At 37.1% G+C, this 22,500-nt stretch overlaps 1 protein-coding gene across 1 annotated transcript in view; it reads left to right on the top strand.

Annotated features, from left to right (window-relative positions):
* The window catches only part of LOC115212746, a 266,915-nt gene that overhangs the window by 184,936 nt on the left and 59,479 nt on the right, over positions 1-22,500 (top strand). The window contains exon 2 of the mRNA XM_029781404.2: positions 4,585-4,734. Coding sequence (XP_029637264.1) covers positions 4,585-4,734 — 150 coding nt within the window. The remainder of the gene's footprint in view (positions 1-4,584; positions 4,735-22,500) is intronic.

Here is a 22,500-nt window from a genome sequence, read left to right as displayed (position 1 = left end):
GTCAAAATTTGAAACCAATATCATTTCTAACTTAGGCACAAGTCCATAAATGCGGTGGCAGAAACAGCCGATTATATCAACCCCATTGCTTAGCTGGTAAGTCACTATACCGCTGCCCTAAGGGTGAAAGAAAAATTAACTTCCGTAATGATTTGAACTTAGAATGTAAAGAGCCGTAAAAGGCAATTTGTTCGATGTCCTACCATCAAATTAATAACTTTTAACATAAGCACAAGACTAGAAGTTTGGGAGCAAGAACAGCTGATCATGTCGACCTCTGTACATGACTGGTACTTTAGTTTATCGGCCCTAAACAAATTAAAGTTCAAGTTGACTTGATTAGAACCCGAACGTAAAGAACAGACACTATAATCATATTAAAACAACCCAACTTATCGCAACTTTCCATTCAGATCTCTATGAATCTGTAACGCATAATAATATGAAAGAGACCTGATATTCTTAAACATAAATATTTTTTATAGATACATAAATATTGTAGTTAAGAGATAATAAGGATCCTAAAAACAGCAATCATTTTGACTAGGTTTTATGTTTGTATTGGTGTTCGTGTGTTGCTGCAAGCGCGCAGTGGTACAAGATCATGTAACTACACTTGAGGCTATTAATATTGCTATCGCTGTTGTTATTGTTGTTGTTGTTGTTGCTGCTGTTGCTTAGCCTGAACGAGTAGACTTATAGCTCTATACTACAATGGAATTACTTTAAAAAATGTGAAGTCCAAATGCAGCATCGATAAATAAAATGATTAACCAGTAAGAGCCTGGCGAATCAATGCTGAACTATCGATTTATAAACTGTAATTTTTTATAGCACAGCAGATTGTTTCTAGTTGTCTCAGCAGCATTCAGGTCTAATTTTCTGTAGAGAGTTTCAGTTTTATGAGCACTTGTCGCTCAAACAAACATAATAAAGATATAACAAGTAAAATGTGGGAGGTAAAATGTGGTTTTCACTTTGTATCATTTCTAATGCTATCTTGACAATACGTATTAGAGGGCCTTTTTTTTATATCTTTGTCCACCTGAGAAATTTAATTGGGATTTTATGTATAGTGTTCAATACATCACTCCTTAATTTATTTAACTTCATGCATTTGACCCACTTCAGTTATTTCCCAGAGCCAAGTATATATTTTTAATTATACAAATTAATATGGCCAAACATCGGATCTTTTCGGTTTGAACGACAGTTATTAACATAATTTCTAGGTAACCAAAAATGTTAAACTTCGTATACTGGTAGAATATGTTTATAAAACATCTTTTTCTCTTGGCTTTATTGAGAAAATTCTATAGTTTGTAAGATTTTTGTTGTTGTTCTTCTTCAATTTCTGCAATTTCAACCAATCAGTGACGTCCACTGAGGTAAAATAAAAAACACTCTGTGCCGTATGAATATGTCCCTCGTTTAAGAAACAGATTGGGTTTATTTACATTCGTGAAGAAAAAAAGATACCCTTCCGTCCACCCCTAACCCTAACTAACCCTAACCCTAAAACAGATTGAAATGCAATAGATCGATTCTAGAGTCATAATTATGGGTTACAATTTCATATGACACCGCGAGAAAAAACTGTCGTTCAAACCGAAAAGATCCCCAGTGCCTCTCCAAAACTTATTGATTTACTTTTCAGGAATTAATTTGAAATGCCCTTATATTATCTCCCTTTATCTTTGAGAGTCAGTAACAATTATCTCTAATAAATTTTAATTATTTAAGAATTTAATGCTTGCGCTACTCAGAAAATCACTCCTTAACTTATATATTTAATTTGTTTTTCATTGACCAATTTGAGTAATTATGCAGCACAGGTGTGGAAGACAAACAGCTAAATTGGAAAAAGAGAATAATTTTAGTCATTAATGGAATACACCAAGAAATACAGATGTGCTGCGTATTTTACCACCGTTTCACAGCATGTATTTCCAACTTTCATTACACAATTATGATCTTCACAATTAAATTTCCAAAAATTGCCAATCACTACAATCTTCGAGAAAATATCAGCATAAACAGATTATTGAGGGACTTTTCAGTGAATTATACACATTCATATATAAACCATACACATTAATATGTAGACCATATACACGAATATGAACGTATTTTATAGTCATATACTGGTAACTATTTTATTGAATGAAACTAGTTTCACTTTCTTCATCCTCTGATGTCTGGGATTTATTGTCAACAAAAAAATATCGAATTTGAAAAGAACAGGCCAGTTATCTTCTTACATTTCTGTCTTTGCTTGATCACTGGAGGATTATCGTTAATCTCTCACATCACGGTATATCAAAGAAGGAAGATATTACCAAAAGTGAAAATCTGCTCAGTTTCAGATGGAATTCATGTTGCTACTGTTACTATTGCTGCCTTTTCTACAGCCTCCCTCAATTCTTCGATATCGTCGTCTTTTTCATTTGCTTTATCTTGGTCGTATTTTTCTTCACATTTTCCTTTTTAGCATTTCTTTTCGTCTTTCAAGCATCGAAGATTACATTATATTTATCAGTGTATAAGTTTAACATAGAATTAGCTATTGCAGACAAGCCGCTTCACTCAGTCTTCAATCAAAACCAGGACTTAATTACCATAGCAAAACCGGCTCAGACTATTCGAAATCTAACCTAAGCATTGGCAGAACGACGTTTGGTGGCCTTCATTAAACCAAAAGGAACATTACAAGCTAATTACACTCATGCTAATTTATACATTACACATACTACGTACAATGGCCAGCTGTGGCTATCATAATGCAATTGTTTACACCCATAAGAACACAGTTATTTAAAAATTAAGCTCCCACAGAGTGGAATATGAACCAGTGTCGCCCTATCGACCCGGTTATAAGGGCGGTGAGCCGGCAGAATCGTTAGCACGCCGGGGGAAATGCCTAGCGGTATTTCGTCTGCCGTTATGTTCTGAGTTCAAATTCCGCCGAGGCCAACTTTGCCTTTCACCTTTTCGGGGTAGATTAAATAAGTACCAGTTATGCACTGGGGTCGATGTAATCCTCTTAATCCCTTTGTCTGTCCTTGTTTGTACCCTCTATGTTTAGCCCCCTGTGGGCAATAAAGAAATATATATGCATGCATGTCTCCACACTCTACTTCTACAAAAATTGACTGCATGGCATGGAATTGACAGCTTGTAACACCTAATAGCACCTACCCTTTATTCCAGATAGCTCAACATTTTGCTAAAAATTAAAATACATATACTTCAAATCTATAACATTCCATCGTTCGAAACAAAAAAAAAAGAAGAATTTATATAAGCATAATAAACATGTATTGCATAAACACAAAAGCATTGAGCGTATCTTTAATATTATTCATAACTATCGATTTACACATAACATAACTTATACCCATCATTTACAACTTTCATGCATAATAAATCCCGTCCTATGATACTCTGAAATAAAAATGTGATTCTAGAATACCAAACATCGCACAAAAATTAATACAGAGAAACAGATATGCTGTTGTCATTATTATTTTTATTACTATCTTCATCATCCTCATAATCATCATCATCATCATCATCATCATCGTCATCATCATCATCATCGTCATCATTACAACTACTACTAATACTTATAGTAGTAAGTAGTGCTTATAGTACTACTACTAATACTTATAGTAGTAGTAGTAGTGGTGGTGGTGGTGGTGGTGGTAGTAGTAGTAGTAGTAGTAGTGTAGTAGTGGTGGTGATGGTGGTGGTAGTAGTAGTAGTAGTAGTAGTAGTAGCAGTAGTAGTAGCAGTAGTAGTAGTAGTGTGGTGGTGGTGGTGGTGGTGGTGGTAGTAGTAGTAGTAGTAGTGTAGTAGTGGTGGTGATGGTGGTGGTAGTAGTAGTAGTAGTAGTAGTAGTAGCAGTAGTAGTAGCAGTAGTAGTAGCAGTAGTAGTAGTAGTGTGGTGGTGGTGGTGGTGGTGGTAGTAGTAGTAGTAGTAGTAGTAGTGTAGTAGTAGCAGTAGTAGTAGTAATGTAGTAGTGGTGGTGATGGTGGTAGTAGTAGTAGTAGTAGTAGTAGTAGTAGTTGTTGTTGTAGTATATTGCTCTCTTTTTTCTTTCCATTTCACTTTTCTTTTTCTTTGATTTATAGTTTATTTTTTTATTCTTTATGACTGAAAGTTAAGGCCTGTAAATGGCAACTTAATTTTTTTTTTTTTTTTTTTGTTTTTTTGGTAACGCAACCTTTCAGCATATTAGAAGGGTGTTTCAAATTAAATCTTCTTCCAATATTCATCAGTCTATTCTTGAATTGGCTAGTTGTCTTCGGTTCCACAATCTCCCTTGGTAATCGATTCTAGTTTGTATGGAATCTGTTTTAGAAGAACTGCAGTCTTGTTAGCTTATTGAACGACTTCTTAAATAATTTATATACACTGGCTTCTTGTTGATAACTGATAGATTTCGAAGATATTGTTTCCATTGAATTTACATCCTAAAAACTATAGAAATTGCGCTATATAATTGTTGATAATAAGTATCAGGTTTTGAAGCGGTACATGCATATTTATTGCTTACATCTTTGTGTTTTATTTCTTTTCAGCTGTGCAAGGAATGATACAATGCTCTCGCTGTGACTCAAGAAGAGATAAATATTACGGCGAATGCGAACAGTCACCACCGCCTCCGACCCCTTGCCCGAAAAATAGTAATTCTCTCTACTGTTCTATAGTCAGAGAAACAGACCTTGGTGGTGAGTTTATGTACAATCTTTCTTTTAAATACATTGCAAACTCAGACAAATAGCTTTGGATCCTTTTCGGTTTGAACGGCAGTTTGTAACATAATTTCTAGGTAACTAAAAAATTTTAAACTTCGTATACTGGTAGAATGTGTTCATAAAACATCTTTTTCTCTTGGCTTTATTGAGAAAATTCTATAGTTTGTAAGATATTTGTTGTTTTTTTCTTCAACTTCTGCAATTTCAACCAATCACTGACGTCTATTGAGGTAAAAAAAACATTCTGTGCCGTATGAATATGTCCCTCGTTTAAGAAACAGATTGGGTTTATTTACATTTGTGAAGAAAAAAAGATACCCTTCCCCCCACCCCTAACCTAACCCTAACCCTAACTCTAACCCTAACCTTAACTAACCCTAACTAGCCCTAACTAACCTTAACCCTAAAACAGATTGAAATGCAATAGATCGATACTAGGGTCATAATTATGGGTGACAATTTCATATGACACCGCTAGAAAAAACTGCCGTTCAAACCGAAAAGATCCATAGCTTTTAAATGGAACACAAATAAAAGTTTTTAATTTAGTAAAGCCAACTGTGAGGACAATATAAGAGGAAAGAAAGAGGTCATAATAAACTGGACGAAAATTTGCTGAAGAGCGCAGAACACCGACGCATACCGCCTCGATTGTTCGTCAACACAAAATGAGGCTTTATTTAAAATAGAAATAGTCGGTTTAGCAATGTAATTTTCATTAAAACTGAACACATGGCATTTGTTTGATGATACTGTTGTATAATGTTCAAATCAGAGTTTTATTTTTCGTCTTCTTCCATTTCTTTCGTTTTCATGTATTAACTATGTAAGAGCTCTCTTTGCCGATGTCTTACTCGTTAGAACTTAATATCCACTCATTCGTATGATGGCATTGTCGTATGATAATCATATTATGTTTCTTTACGTCTTCTCCCATTTCCCAGTTTTCTCAGGTATTAGCCATGTAGATTTTCTTACCAAAGTCTTACCATAGTCTTTTTTATATCATTTTGAGCTTAATTTGTGTTGTTTTGTTTTTTCATATAGTTTCCATTGGTGTTTTCTCATAGTGTCTATCACCACGGCTAAATTTTTTTTATATCTATTAGCTTTACTAAAGATAGGAAATAATTTTTTATTCATGTTTGTATCTTCTGTGTTTAACGATATTCCCAGGTATATGTCATTTGCATTTTTATCAATTTTAGCTCATAAAAATTACACCTTCATACTGCCAATGAATTCTTGTCTTAAGATTTAGTAAAACCAAGGCCCTTTAATTTTCAAGGCGTTTGCAAACGAATATACCAGTGTTTGCAATTTCGCTATCTTGCTCTTAAATTTAATGTTCTATCAGTGTCTTGAATGGCTGTGTTGGCCTATACGAGATTTTTTTAAATTCCCAATTTAGAATTTTCGCAGTTCTTTAGCCGGCCAAGTTCAGACGCTTTTCAATATCATCTGTTTCCTTTAGTTTCGACTTATTGATCTTACTATGTTATTTTCTCTACAAGTAACATAACTTGTCTCTATAACTTCATTATATCAATAAAGGTGTCACATAAAATCTTGCAACAACCACTTTAAATAAAAAAAACATTTAGTTGTTTGTCTGTGCAAGCAAGTTTAATCCAGAGAGAAAAATGTTTAAAAAATTCAATAAACTAAGTTAGTCATTAAGTATTATGGAACAGTGAAAGGTATCGATGTATAGAGAAAAGCACTTTATCAACATATGAAAAGCAAAAACATTTTTAATGAGAAACGAGGGAATCCAAAATGTTATACATGTATTGGTAATGGATACCAGAAATGTGTAACTGTTATGATGCTATTTCATACTTACCGGAATGCACACGTTGCAACTACTATTCAGATATAATCTGTTGATAGGAACAGTAATGCTATCCATAGCCTAAGCAAAGAGTGAAGCTAGGCTTAAGTTGTTTAATAATACCAACCTTTGAATTTCAAAATAAGATGCGTGCAAATTTCCTACTTGAATAATTGTTTTAAAGCTAAAACGTCTATCATGAGATTGGCTTTGCACCCAAATAGCAGCACCAAACTTGCTCTACACACTGTTCTAAAATTTTATTCTCATTGTTTGACCGCAAGTAAACTATGATAAGCAATAGGCGCAGGAGTGGCTGTGTGGTAAGTAGCTTGTTTACCAACCACATGGTTCCGGGTTCAGTCCCACTGCGTGACACCTTGGGCAAATGTCTTCTACTATAGCCTCGGGCCGACCAAAGCCTTGTGAGTGGATTTGGTAGACGGAAACTGAAAGAAGGCCGTCGTATATATGTATATATATATGCGTGTGTGTGTGTTTGTGTGTCTGTGTTTGTCCCCCTACTATTGCTTGACAACCGATGCTGGTGTGTTTATGTCCCCGTTACTTAGCGGTTCGGCAAAAGAGACCGATAGAATAAGTATTGGGCTTACAAAAGAATAAGTCCCGGGGTCGAGTTGCTCGATTAAAGGCGGTGCTCCAGCATAGCCGCAGTCAAATGACTGAAACAAGTAAAAGAGTAAAAGAGAGAGAGCAATCCTGAGCCGCATTATCCAACATGTCATTTCCTTTTTAAGGAAGCAGTGTGTATTTTCAGGGGAATTTAGTAGTTATTTCTAATAGATAAATCAAATGTGTATGCAGAGTCACCTTCATTAGCTCATCCGTATTTTGGCAATTTATTCCTGTAGAATCCAGATTATATTTGCGCAGGCAAATCTCTAATATCATTGCATTTATTAATAAGTGTTGATGATTTAGGCATCTGAGGAGATGGGTTGATTGACATCATCGACCTCAGTACTTGACTGGTATTATATGTTATCGACCCCGAGAGGGTAAAAAGGAAGCGCGACCTCGGCAGGATATGATCTCAATATGTGAAGAGTCGGAACAAGTATCGCAAGATTTTATCTCAGGCGTTTTTTGCAATTTTACCATCTTGGTACCAGGTCAACAATTTTAGGGGTGCAGGGTAGGTCGATTACATCGACTCAAGTGCTCAACTGATACTTATTCTATCGACCCCGAAAGGATGAGAGGCAAAGTTCACTTCGACGGCATTTGAACTCAAAACATAAAGACAGACGAAATGTTGCAAAGCATTTCGCCCGGCGTGCAAACAGTTCTGCCAACTCACCACCGCCTTCCCACATAAGTATTAACGTTAGATTTTAAATGTTGGTACAAGTCCAAAAGTTGCAGGCGAGGGTACATCTCGATTACATCGGCCCCAGTGAACAATTGGTATTTATTTATCGACCCCGAATGAATGAAAGGCAAAGTCAACCTCGGCGGCACTTGAACTCAAAACGTAAAGGCGGGTGAAATGCCGCTAATCATGTCCCCCAGCGTGCTAAACAAGTCTGCTAGCTCACCGTCTTGCCACATAAGTATTAATATTGACTAGACTTTACAGCCAATTAAGAATCTTCTGCAGCACTTGAGTCATTCGGGTAGAAGCCTTGATGATGATGATGATGATGATGATGACGACGACGACGACGATGACGACGACGACGACGATGACGACGACGACGACGATGATGATGATGATGATGATATACATCGTGTTAATGTCAATCACTTATAGAAGATACGAAAACATTAACATTTTTTCGAGTGGTTCTTTTTATCCTCGCTTTTCGTTGGACAATTTTTTTTTTCTTGGAGATAATTATTTTCCCTTCTGTCAATATTTTTGATATTTGAGAAAGGTATCTTATTATTTCATAAAAACGCTGAGGCATGTGTGGGTGTAAGATACGTAGGTATTTTATGCAGAAATTCTAATGTTATCTTTTCCAAGCACTTCCAGTGATTTCTGTTATATCTACTTTTGTCTTATCTGTCCATTCCTGTGATTGCATATAAATCTTTTGTTCTGTTAATCATTTCAGGGTTTTCTTTTTTTTTTTTCGAGAACAATGTTATTAATAAGAAATCATAAATATAAACATAAAATATAAAGAAATCGTTATCATAATTATAGGATAACGCCAACTCCCGCGCTGTCATCCGAAAAGTGGTGTTTCTCCTAATTTATTAAGTATGGACTCTTTAGCAGAGTCTAAAGAATAACCAGTTAACGCAAGTGGAAAAGAGCTGGGATGGGCGTATGAACAAGAAGCTGTTATCTCTTGACCGTCGTATCTATGTGTTCTAGTTCAGGTGTCACTGAACTGGAGAATTTGCACTTCTGCATTTTTTTTAAGGGATGAGTTCCACTGGGCTGTTTGCTGTGAACTCATGTTGCTTGGAGGATTGGGCATGCTGTGGTTGATGATACGCAGGCAAACGCTAAGACTGCAATCACCAGCGATTCATTGACTGACAATTCACGGGTATGGTCGCCGTGTGTCTGATACGTTTTTCTACAGCTGGGTCTCTGGCAGAACTGCAGAATTCGATCAAACGAAGACTGACACAACAAGACGCTTAACATCCGGAATATCGTCGTGAAATATTGAACGTTGAAGCTCGTCTACAGGTAGGCGTTTGTTGTATTTAGGGGGCGGGGCTTTGTGGAGTTTGCTGCCCTGTATTTAATAATATTTGGTTAGCAACAGTCTCCACTCTGCTCCAGACATTTGCCTGCCTGTGGTCGTGCGTAAAGACCCCCTTTGCAGTGAGAATTGTGTTATTGAGGAGGCGTAGCCCCTCCGCAAAAATTTTTTCGAGAAAATTGCCTTTGTGTGACTGTGTTCGTGCCCTGGAAGTTCCTTGAATTTACCAAAAGCAAGGAGTACGAAGACAGCAAGTATTAATTTGTGGATATCGTCAAGCGCTTGCAGCCCTCTGACAGTCGTGCAATGATGCTTATAGAAGTGTCACGTTGAACATCAGGATTGCCATTTATTGTATTTTTCATCTTATGTTTCATCCTATGTTCGCTTAGTAAACTAATCGAACATAAAGATACCGTTGCAACTTTCAAGAGCAGTTCCGTGTGTGCATCAAACATCATGTTTCCATGCTCACGGTAGATATATTATATATAACATATATAAATTATTCATTATAAATATTATATATCACGTGATCACGTGACCGACCAGACCATCAGATGTTGTTACACGTCGCTGGTCACAATGCGTTCGCATTGTTTTAGCCTTCGAATGACGCTACCCCGCTGGCTAAGCGAGCAGGCCAACAGAAGAAAGAGTGGGAGAAAGAGTGGTGAAAGAGTACAGCAGGGATCACCACCACCCCCTGCCGGAGCCTCGTGGAGCTTTTAGGTGTTTTCGCTCAATAAACACACACAACGCCCGGTCTGGGAATCGAAACCGCGATCCTGCGACCGCGAGTCCGCTGCCCTAACCACTAGGCCATTGCGCCTCCACAAATATTATATATATATTGTATCTAATTTTTTAGAGTAAACGATTCGGATTTCAGTATAATTTTCTAGTTTTCGTCTCTACGCTCTGTAATTCACTTAAATCACAATCTATTATGCTGAAACTGCAGTTCATATCATACCTCTTACTTTATTTGTAACACTGCATTGAGTTAAGTTTTTTAATATATTTTTGATTTTTCTTTAACATTCTTTTCTGTCTTTCTATTTATTTCTCTGGCTTCTTTCATATCAGTTTCAATAATTTTATGTACGAGCAGTTTTCATCTAATCCTTTGATTTTCAGTATCTAAAGATAATTTAATGGGTTTTATTTAATTCTAACTGATTAGTTCATTCTTAAAGTGACGTTGGCACATTTCTCTAGTCTCATATTCATTTGAATTTTTTTTTTTACAGTTTTTAGTGCATTCTCTCATCAACGAACATACTGTCTCCTCATGTTCCCCCTACCGACAACTCCAATACAGCCTCTACTCTTTGCAATTAAGTAGAACATGTCATTTCTAACCAATTTCACCCGACAGACCCATTTCTTCTCCTTGTCATCGTTTCTATGTCTCCTTGTCCTCGGTTTCCCCCTAATTATTATTCCTAATCCTTACTCTTTAAGATTTTCGTCGCATAAATTTCCTTCCCGCCACATTTTTCTGTTGAACATCTATTTACAGTTGCTCAAACTAAACCTAATACCTGTGAAGAACATGATTATTATCCCTTTCTGCTGACTGAACCATGAAAAAGTTCTCTTGTCAGGCATTATAAGAAGGTAAAGACCACCTTCGGTCATGAATGACGATGGGATTGCACCTAGAAATTTACCCTCCGAGGCACAAGTCCGGGCAAGACTATTTATAGAAGACCAGCAGTCGCCCATCCATACCAGCCTCCCACTTTATACGCCACCGATGTTATCTAAGGGAAATGCAAAGCCCAAAACAGCTTGGAACCAGTGATATCGTAACTTATTTTTACAGCTGAGTGAACTGAAACAACATGAAATAAAGTGACTTGCTCAAGAACACAACCAGCCTAGTCCGAGAATTGAACTCACTACCTCATGATTGTTAGCCCGACGCTCTAACCACTGACCCATGCACCTTCGCTACTGTTCCTTATAAATATATATTAAATCCAGTGTGATGCATTGTGGCTGTTATATCCCTATGGATTAACGAATACACTGCAACAGTGTAATAACAATATAATCGAAACAAACGGCAGTAACACACGGAACGTAGCAACAATCTTTTAAGAACCAACAATCTAACACGCTAACTCGAACTGTATACTTTGAGCTCCAACTTTGAACTATCAACACACTAACTATGGAACTAGCACGAACTTTATTCATTATTACCCACACGGGTCTACAAAGAGGGGCGATACAAGCACAAGCATATAAGTGAAAAAAAAAAGAAAAACTAATGGGAAAGATGGATATGAATAATGAAAAATGAAATGAAGTCCTCTCGATCCCAGATCCGAGCGGCCCCGTTTAACTTTTTTGACACACTTTTTTACAACATTAAATCGTTACAATTAGTTACCGAGTTCAAGTTGATGGAAGGCCAACTTTGGTGATAGCTTACTTATGTCTATCTCTCTTTCTAAGTCAACGATCCTTCCCGAATCTTTTTTTTAGTGTAATCCTTTCTTCGTTGCTTACAATGGAGCATTCAATGTAATCAGGCCATTCCTTATTTGAAACATCTACCGACACTTGAGAATTTTTTTCCCCTCTTATTCTTTTTTTTCACCTTTTGGGGTGGGGATGGGGAAATTTCGGGGTCCTGTGTATTTGTCATTGTCTGTGTCAGGGGGCGAAGTGAGAGTTGGTGACTGCAGGGGGAGGGTGGGACGGCGTGGGGAAGGCTTTTTTTCCTCTTTTCCGTATTTTCGGTGCTGTATTCCACCCCTCTTTCTGTTCGGCCTCCTGTTTCTTTTCCTCCTTCTCCGGGTCCTTCTCGTTCACACACGACGTCGCAAGAGGTGGTGGTGAGGCTTCTTTCGTTGGTTCCTTTGCGGAAAATAGAGAACATTCTACTTTTATGTGACCTTTTTGGCCACATTTAAAACATCGGGGCGTCCTGCCCTCCACCATGACTCTCAGCCTTACATCCTCTCCGACAGTGATGGTTTCCCCCATCCTCTCCAAATCTCCCGGGACGACCTGGATTATCATTTCCAGGCCCTCTCCTTGCCAATTTCTTGGTGGCACTCTTTTGGCCTGGAGGACCACAACCTTGTCCTCCATTCCCAACAGGATGGCGGCTACCAGCCACGCAACATCCACCTCTAAAGGGATTTCTTCTACCCTTACTCTAGAAGCACGTTTTTCCAGGTATATGGGTAGAAGGACCACCTCGTCCGTTTTAAGGGGAGTAACGCCTAGCTGCCTGGACACAACTTCCGACGCAAACCGCACCTCTATTGTTGCATATTTCCTTCCTCTGGTGAGGAAATTGACCTCCTTCCATATTGCCGTCAATGTCCTTTCAATTTGTGATCTGGTTGCGACCTCTATCGTAGTAACTTCAAACTGTACGTTCTGTATAGTACGGTTCTTCTTTTAACTTCATCCGTTTCTCACTAGGGGTGAGGACACCTTTACGTCGCTCCCCTCCTTCTTAAGCATATCTTTGAATCTATTCAGCTCCTCCAAGCACACGTCTTCACTTTTATCTTTTATCGCTTCTGCAAAATTCTTCGCCTCCATCGCCTCATCTATCCTCTTCAGACTCTTAACAAGCTCTCTCCACAAGTCTCTGAAGCCAACACTCCCGCATCTCACCTCTATTACCGCGCTTTCCTCTTCAAGCAAGAGAAAAAAGCGTCAACCAAGCCGCCGTAAGCAGCAAAACAAGATGTCGTTAGACACAAACCAATATATGATGAATTAAGGGAAAAAGCGTCAACCAAGTCACCGTAAGCAGTAAAACAAGGTGTCGTTAGACACAAAACTATCAAATAACAGTAACAAACAATTTAACTCACAGTGCAACAATTCAAGAAGTTAACCAATCATAAAGAAGTTCACAAGCACGAACTTATTCTTTATTACCCACATGGGCCTACAAAGAGGGACGATACAAGGACAGACAAACATATAAGCCGCCGTAGGCAGCAAATGTGTCGTTAGACACAAAACAGTTAAATGCACTAACAATTTAACTCACGGTGCAACAATTCAAGAAGTTAACCAATCAAAAAGGAGTTCACAAGCGTTGGAACTAGCAAGAACTACCTCACTTACTCAGACCGCTACTATTTATGTGTAGTGATCCAGTCCATTCTCGCCAGCGGAGCGTCGTACTCTTGCACAACAGTGGCCTTGAACAAGTCACTTCATTTTCCGTTGCTCCAGTTTACACAACTGAAAGTAAGTACCAGTCGGGTGCTGGTTCAACCCTCTCTCCTACCAGCTGTCACATCCTCGATGTGAGTCAAAGATGTGAGGGTTTTCGGCTACATATAACAACTGATGAATGCTTGGTACCTTTTACAGATCATATTCACTAGTGACGGCTATGGTTCTGGTTCATATAGTTTGTGAAATACATCAAGTTTCCTTTTCTTAAAATAAGAATTAAATACATCTTCGAGAACATGGCGCGCATAAAATGGTTCAAAGTTAACAAAAATGCTCGTGGTTAACTAAATCTGTGTGAGAACGTCCCTAGCAATATTATCTGCAAAGATGTTAATCTGATGATGTCTTTTTAGATATAAATGTGGATCATTCTATTGATGCGAATAACAAACGGCACACAATCCTTAACTGCCATAATGATTTCAATTCAACAGTTAGGTTAGTGTAACTCCTTAGATATTTTGACTTATTGATTAGTACATGGTAATTTTTTAGCGTTTTATCTTGTTAAATCTAGTTCATCACTTTATAGGCGCTTTAATAACTATGATTAACTATCATTAATAAAGCTGGCTGTATTTCCAATATTTGTGAAATATATACCGTTTAACCTAGAACCCAATATTTGTTGGTTACTCTGCCTGCAACTGCCTCCCGAAGGAAATCATGCTTGAGTGTCTGCTTGATCGAACAACATGGATGATTCTTAATAGCTATGTACGCTACTTCAAGCATACATTATACAGTTGTACTAAACACGCTCGCACACATACACACGTTTACATACACATCCACACACGCATATACTCATATACACATATACATGCATACACAAACATACATGCACACATACATATGTACAAACATACATTTATACATATGCATATATATATATATATATGCATATATATAACATATATACATGCATCCATATGTATATACATAATCGTATATGAGTGTGTATTTGTGTGAACATATATATATATATATATATATGTGTGTATATATATATATGTGTATATATATATATGTGTGTGTGTGTGTGTGTGCGTGTGTGTGTGTGTGTGTGTGTATGTGTGTGTATTACATAAAACTTCTATTGTTCTCTCTGTAATAATAATTTTCAAAAATGATCAAATATTGAGTATGCTAATTGGTTGTATTATTGCATTATTATTGAAATATTGATCAACTGATTAGCTGATTGCAATCAACCGAATCCTACTATAACAACGCATTCACTATGGATGTTTATGCCATGGAAAACAATTATAATCGAAACAGGTAATGCCACTAAATTATTAGTGAATTAAGGGTCACAACTTTACATTTCCACTAAGATTTTTCATCACCTGAAGATGATCTCTCATATAGAGAACGCTTCCAATAATGATTTTATCTTCTCCTATAATTATATTCTCTTAAAAATTCAGCTCATTAATCTAAACGTTATCAATAGATTTATCAACGCTAATTTAATATTTAACCCTTTTAGTATGTGAATCGGTCTTCATAAATCGATCGACCGGATGTATGTTGACAGACAGAAGCTACTAATAAGTGTTCTTTTTTACTTTTCATACTACATTTTTAAAGTATAGAAATTCAAATTTAAAATACTAATTTATTTTCACGATCTTTTTCGTTTTTTTTTTTTTGGCGTCAGTGTGACACACTGAAGTCTTAATTAGCGCATACATTAATGGATACGTTAAACAATAAAGACGCATTCCTTTTTTATTTTCTATTGTCTCTGTTCTATGCTATATATTGAGATGCAACAAGTATAAACGTATTTGAAAGGATAGCTGAGTGAATACACAGTTAATATGCCGCCTGTAAATGTAATAGTGAAAGGGTGTGCTTGTGTAGTTTGTTTAATAGGCCCTTGTTTATTACACTTCGCATGATAACACATACTTAATTGCAGAGAATGTTAGTATAGTTAGTGTAACAAGCCTATTAAGCATGCAAAAGCCCATTTTACTACTGAACTTATTTATTTTGAAGATGCAACTACTTCAAAGTTCCATACGACCGAAAAATTAGCGTTTTTTAATTCTTCAAAAATATTTTGTTCATAACCGTGTGTTATGTGCTTTAGAAAGGTATTATGAGGAAATAAACTTTTTGTTTATGAACATGTTCACACAACTATTATTAGTATTATGTGGAGGTTTTGTTCTCTTTTATTATATAAGTAGGGTGTGCTGAAAAGTTCCTGGCTTAAAGGATGTCATGAAAGGCCTGGGTGGAGGCCCAACCTTCCAAGTTCTTTTACAGGGCTTAGAAAAACTGAAGGACCTCTGCAACAAGTGTACGAATCCGAGAAGGGAATATGCTGAATAAAATCATAATTAACTGACCCTCCTCTATTTTCTATTACCGAAAGCCGGGAACTTTTCAGCACACCCTCGTATTTATGTATCATGTGGACGTATATGCTTTGTTTATTATTATGTTCCTCTAGCTATGGGTTGGTATCAGACTTCTTGTTTAAGATCATATTCTAGCTGTATATAAATATCGTGTAATGGTGTACTTTTTGTTTATGACCATGTTCACCTCGTTGTGTATATTATCATTTGGAAGTATAAGTAGAATTTGAAAGAGATTTAGCTATTATTTATACGTCAACTGACTGCCCAAAGACTCCTTCATTTACTTGTACTAGTTGGAAATTAGTTAAGTGTAGAAAAGAAGTAGCGCTGTGAGTAAAACGGTCACGCGATACTTAAATACTTAAATGTAATTTTCCACGACATAAACGTATATAGTGAATGCGCTATATCATCTCCATTGTGAAGAAAGGACAAGTCCGAAAATGTCGTTCTAGAAAGGTTTCTGCCGGAACACTCTGACTATAGTTGTGGTGGACTAGGGTTGACCTGGAGCTAAAACAATAATGACATTAAGTCTCTATTAGTCAGTATGATTTAGACAAATTCGCACAATGGCAAATAGTTGAAATAATACGAGCTGTCTGAATATTTTATGGAATCCAACAAGCGAACATTATATTCCTGCTTTCAAATAGTCCCCACATTGACAATCTGTGATTGGAAGTCTTTTGATCATAGGTCTATATATTTGAGATTGACCAAGGGTTAAACAACTAAGACAAGAGAATATATTTGCTTCAAATTTTGGTACAAGGCCAGCAATTTTGGTGGATGGGACTAGGGGTTACATCGACACTAGTCCTCGAAAGGATGAAAGGCAAAGTTTACCTCGAAGGAATTGGAACTCAACATGACGACAAAATGCCGCTAAGCATTTTGTTCGGCGTGCTAACGATTCTACCAGCTCGCCGCCTTAACAGCAGAATATATTGATTCCAAGTTTGGGCACGAGGCCAGCAGCTCCGGTGAGGAAGTAAATCGATTGCATCTACTATAGTGTTCAACTGGTACCTATTTTATCGAAAATCAAAGTCAACTTCGATGAAATTTGAACTCAACATGGCGACAAAATGCCGCTAAAAATTTTGCCCGGGGTGCTAACGATTCTGCCACCTCGCCGCCTTAACAACAGAATATATTACGAACTAATTTCACTCACAAGGCAATGTTAACTCAAAACTATGACATAAAATCAGTTGCTCGATTTCATACGTAGCGGAACCGAACCCAAAGCCACATGATTGCGAAACAACGTTATTAACCACACAGCCATTCTAACAATCAATATGTACTTCTTTGGAAAGGATATCGACTTCCTTGAACTCGTTCCTGACCTGCTTCCAGCGCAGGGATTTTCCAATATATTGACTTGAAACAACTTAGCATATGAGATAAGAATAAAGGATAAATATTTATTTAGCCTACACATTGGAATCAATTGTTAGACATTCCAGGATCAGAGACAATAAAACGCTGCTAGCGCATATGAACCTTTTCGCCTCAACAACATCCGTCATTCTATGGAAAGATATCCTGATTATATGATAATGGAGACTCGAAACTCATAAATGGATTTGAAAAATACTTGTTTACTAACTCCTGAAAACAAAAGCAAAAGACAAGCAAACTAGTAAATAAATGCAATAAGATAGTATACGATAATATAATAAAGTTAAAGAAAAACCTAGAAGTATCGTTATGTGAATAGTCTACTTTACATATACGCACATGTGTTTCTCTGTGTGTGTGTGTGCGTGTACATGTGTGTGCATAAGTGTATTGGTGCTGTATGTTTTTGTGTGTCTGTTTTTGTGGTGGGGGTTGTTCGTGTTTGTGTGTGTATTTGTGAGTTGGTGAAATACCGAGATAATATCTGCTGTTGGTGGATGATCTGAGACGTGACATTGGTGGAATGGCCATCCCCTTCGGATCATGCTCTACGGCTTGGGTGATACATGACAACCCTTGAATTTAACAGAAAGCCATATGAAGTGTAAATATGAGTAATATCAAATAATATTGAAATACGAATGATACTGAATATGATCCTCGCCAATGAAACAGGACCTCTGTTTCTCAAAATGTGTGATTTACTGAAGAATGCGTGTTTCTAATAACCATGGTTTCGAACTGTGAACCTTAAAACAAGGCGCTGATCTGCATTTTCTTTGAATCTTCTTCCAGTTTGTCTTTGAAGTGGAGTAAGATCCCACTGTCTTGTGAACGGTGTCTAATAGTTCTCCATACAAGAATTGATTGGAAAATATCGATTTCTTTATGAACACTTTGTGTTAAACTGTACTATATATAAAAGGCTTTCGATTTATGTCGATTTGCAGCGAGCAAGGAAAGGTCATAAAAGTAAACAGATAACACACATGAAAGCTGTTACGAATCCGTATTCATCTCCTGCAGAAATAGAAACACTCACAGTACACCACCTTGAAAACCGCAAGTTTAATTGTTAGTGACAACATGACTATACCAGTGACAGCATGATGACCTAACACAATCCAAACTGGTCATACCTACCTATATTGATAATAGGATACCAAGGAATCTACTGTTCGTTATAACAAACCCAGTATAATAGAAAGAGCGAACTGTTTTCAACGTTCGGTTATTTATAAATATTGGACACTCTGATTTTGCCAGTTTGAGACTGCCTGCAAAAGCGATGAAAACTAACCGTTCTCCTTTGACTAAATTACTTTTAAAATGCCTTTAGCTTTTGAAGGGTTTGGCTTCAAAGAGTAGTAATCCACTATGTACTGCCTATCTAATAGTGACGTACTACCAGAGTGTATTTCCCGTCGTAACAGAGAATTAATTACTGTTTCTGTGATCTAATTCTCCTAAACTAAAGAGAAACGGAATCAGATATCTGCTAAGCTGGATTTTAAGCGAAGCTGAGAATAAATTCCGAAAAGGAAACCTAAAAACGCACCTCTGTGTATTTGTATATTTGTATGTATGGTGAGTATGGATATTGTTTTTATATCTTTCTATACGTTGGATATAGAGATTTCACGAAGCGGGGATACAAACAATTGACATCACACGACGTACTTCAAATTACTCCACTAAACAGGATACTCCAATAAATACAAACTCTCAACGATCTCAACTACTTCCACGAACTCTCAACGGCTCCTACGACTTCCCTCTCGTCTCGACCAATACGCTACTTTTTATAAGAGTTCGACTAGTTCATTCTTCCAATTCCACAGGTGTGTCAATGACTCTCGCCATAACATCTTCCCCTTTTGAGATTGACTTCCGTTGGAAGTTAAAAATTTTTTTTTTCTTTCACCACATCTCCCTTTCTGAGATTTTCGGATCTTTTCGGTTTGAACGGCAGTTTTTTCTAGCGGTGTCATATGAAATTGTCACCCATAATTATGACCCTAGTATCGATCTATTGCATTTCAATCTCTTTTATGGTTAGGGGTGGGGGAAGGGTATCTTTTTTTCTTCACAAATGTAAATAAATCCAAACTGTTTCTTAAACGAGGGACATATTCATAGGGTACAGAATGCTTTTTAACTCAATAGACGTCACTGATTGGTTGAAATTGCAGAAATTGAAGAAAAGAACAAAAAAATCTTACAAACTATAGAATTTTCTCAATAAAGCCAAGAGAAAAAGATGTTTTATAAACACATTCTACCAGTATACGAAGTTAAAATTTTTTAGTTACCTAGAAATTATGTTAAAAACTGCCGTTCAAACCGAAAATATCCAATATCTCTTCTGTTTAGGCACTACTTCCAACCGTTTTATTTGTTTCCTCTCCTGCTGCTAAGCCTAGGTTCGACTTCAAGTGGCTTTGGAACATCAAAGGTGTCGTAGAGCACTTTCATGAGTATCTCTTTTCTTTTTCCGTAAATCCATTTTTTGGCTGGTTTACATGTCTTTTGTTTTCCTATTTTTCGCCTCTTATCATATAAGTCATTTTGCCTACTCTTTTTCTTTCTACTCCTTCTTCCCAAACTTCTCTTCGATTTTTATATATTTTGAAAAACACCTTGTCATCGATATTAAAGTTCTTTGTCGTACTTTTAGTGTTTTCCCTATTTGATTTTGTTTTCCTTACTGGCAACAGCTTGTCAAAAATTGACTTTATTTTTCGAGCAAACATTAGTTCTGCAGGCGACTTACCTGAACAAGTGTTTGGGTTTGGTGTTATCCTATAAACTAGAGGTACTTAAACTTTTTGGGCCCCCGTATCCCTCATGGCTACATAATACCCTCAGCACCCCACCCCTATTTTTATGTATAAATAAATATTTGATATTTTACTAATTTATATATATTATGAATCATTTGATATTTAATTTGTATACAATACTATAATATCATAAATTCATAGCACCCCCCCAATCCACTGTCTTCCTCCCAATGCCTCTTTTTTACTACACCACCCCTGCACCGCACCCTTAGGCACCAGCACCCACCTGGACCCTCGTAACCCTCATCGACTAGCTTGTTTCTTGATTTCTTTAATGCTCTTTTAAATGTATCCACGAACCGTTCCGCTTGTCTGTTTGATCTTGGGTGATATGGCGGAGTAGAGATGCGTACATTTTACAAAGCATTTTAAACTCATACGCCGTAAACTGTGTACCGTTATCGGATACTATGGTATCCGGGCAACCACCATATCTTGCAAAGAGTTCATGAAGAAATTCTATTGTTACCGTGGAGGTTTGTTTCCTGCATCTACATATTTCAGGCCACCTTGTACAACTATCTATTACTATCATTTAATACGCGCTACTTACTGGCCCAGCAAAACCTGTATGAAGCCTGGTCCATGGACTGTTGTGTTTTAGTGACTTGGCTGCAAGGATATAACCTCTGCGGGATTTCACCGATTCTTCAATGTCACGGTCCATTGTAAGCCAATATATGTAACTTCTCATAAGTGATTTCATTCTCGAAATCCCTGGGTCACCAATATAAAATCCTTTAATACACGTTTTTGTAATGCGGCCGGCACTACTACTCTTTGAGCATATACCGACACAAAGTCACACAGCGAGAAATAGTTCGCATTTGTGTTGCACATATTTTTATTTTCTTTGGCCTTCAATGCTTCTTTCCTTTTTATAATGAATTTATATTTCTCCGACTTTGATTTTATATCTGGTAATATAACTGGTAGTTAACGAATGACGTTACACAGAACATTTTTAAATTTCATTTTCCACTCGCAAAGTGGCAATCACAGTATCTTCAAATGGTTCCACATTTTTTTTTAATCAGTCTTGATAGACTATCTACATGGCCTAATTTCTTGCAGTGTCAAATTCTGGTCTTGTTCTAATTTTGTCAATATCCGGACACGTATCTCTGCATATCTGCTTGCAGTTAACCCTTGAACAAAAATTAAACATTTGAACATGTCCGGAGTTGATTCTTCTAGCTTGAATTTTTCGCATCCTTGATTGACGATTCCGGCATAGGTGACGAAATCCTCATCTCTTTTTACTAAATTCAAACACTCTCAGCGGGTATTGAACAGGGAACTTCTCTCTTTTTTCTTTGATAACAATTTGATTGTTCCATCGAAGTAATGGTTTTTTCATCAGAATGTAGTCAAGAGTATTTTTCGAGTTCGGCAGGGAATAATTTCCTTAAAAGTAGCCGTACCTTTTCATTTTCCCTCCAATTTTTGCATTCTTCTTTGGAAATTTCTACATATCTTCGGAAATATGATGAAAAAGTAATATTTTCCGCTGGGTTATAACTAAATTTAAATACACTCGTCGCCACTTTATAAGTGGATATCCTCGTCGCCACTTTTATAAGTGGATATCCTCGTCGCCACTTTTATACGTTGGATATTTAGATTTCACGAAGCGGGGATACACACAACTGTCTTCACACGACGTACTTCAAATTACTCCACTAAACGCAATGCTCCAATAACTACAAACTCTCGACGAACTCAATGACATCCTATAACTTCCAGGGACTCTCAACGACTCTTCCGACTTCCCTCTCGTATGTGTGCGTGCATGTGCGTATGAGTACGTGTGTGTGTGCGTATATATGTGTGTGTGTATGTGCATATGAATGTGTATGAGGTGGTGTGTGTGGAAGTATGTGTACGTGCGTGTATGTGTGCGTGTGTGGAAGTATGTGCCCATAAGCGTGTACACCGGCGTGCGTGTGTGTACGTATGAGTTTGTGTGACGGCATGTGTGTTGTGTGTAGATATATGTGTGTGTGTGCGCATGCGTGTGAGTGTGCGTATGTGTGGTATGTGATGGCATGTGAGGAGCGAGATAACAAATGTGTGAATAAGTTGGTGTTGCTGTTTGTATATATGTGTTTGTGTATGTAGGTATGAGTGTGTGAGTATATTTGTATGTACATGTGTGTATATGTGACCGTGTGTGTGTATGTATATGAGTGTGGGTGAGGGTGTATGTATATATAAACTGAACCACAAAAGAAACATTGCACACATACTAAATAGAAACCGGTTTATTAACAGACTGCTACAGCATTGATTGAAGAGTGCTAATTAAGAAACCGTTCTTTCCTAATGATAAAATGTCATTACCTGAAACATGTTTG

Source organism: Octopus sinensis, linkage group LG6 (genome assembly GCF_006345805.1).
Source record: "Octopus sinensis linkage group LG6, ASM634580v1, whole genome shotgun sequence".
In the NCBI taxonomy this organism is placed as follows: Eukaryota; Metazoa; Mollusca; class Cephalopoda; order Octopoda; family Octopodidae; genus Octopus; species Octopus sinensis.
Note: the sequence above shows the minus strand (reverse complement) of the source record. Positions and strands in the feature narration are given on the sequence as shown.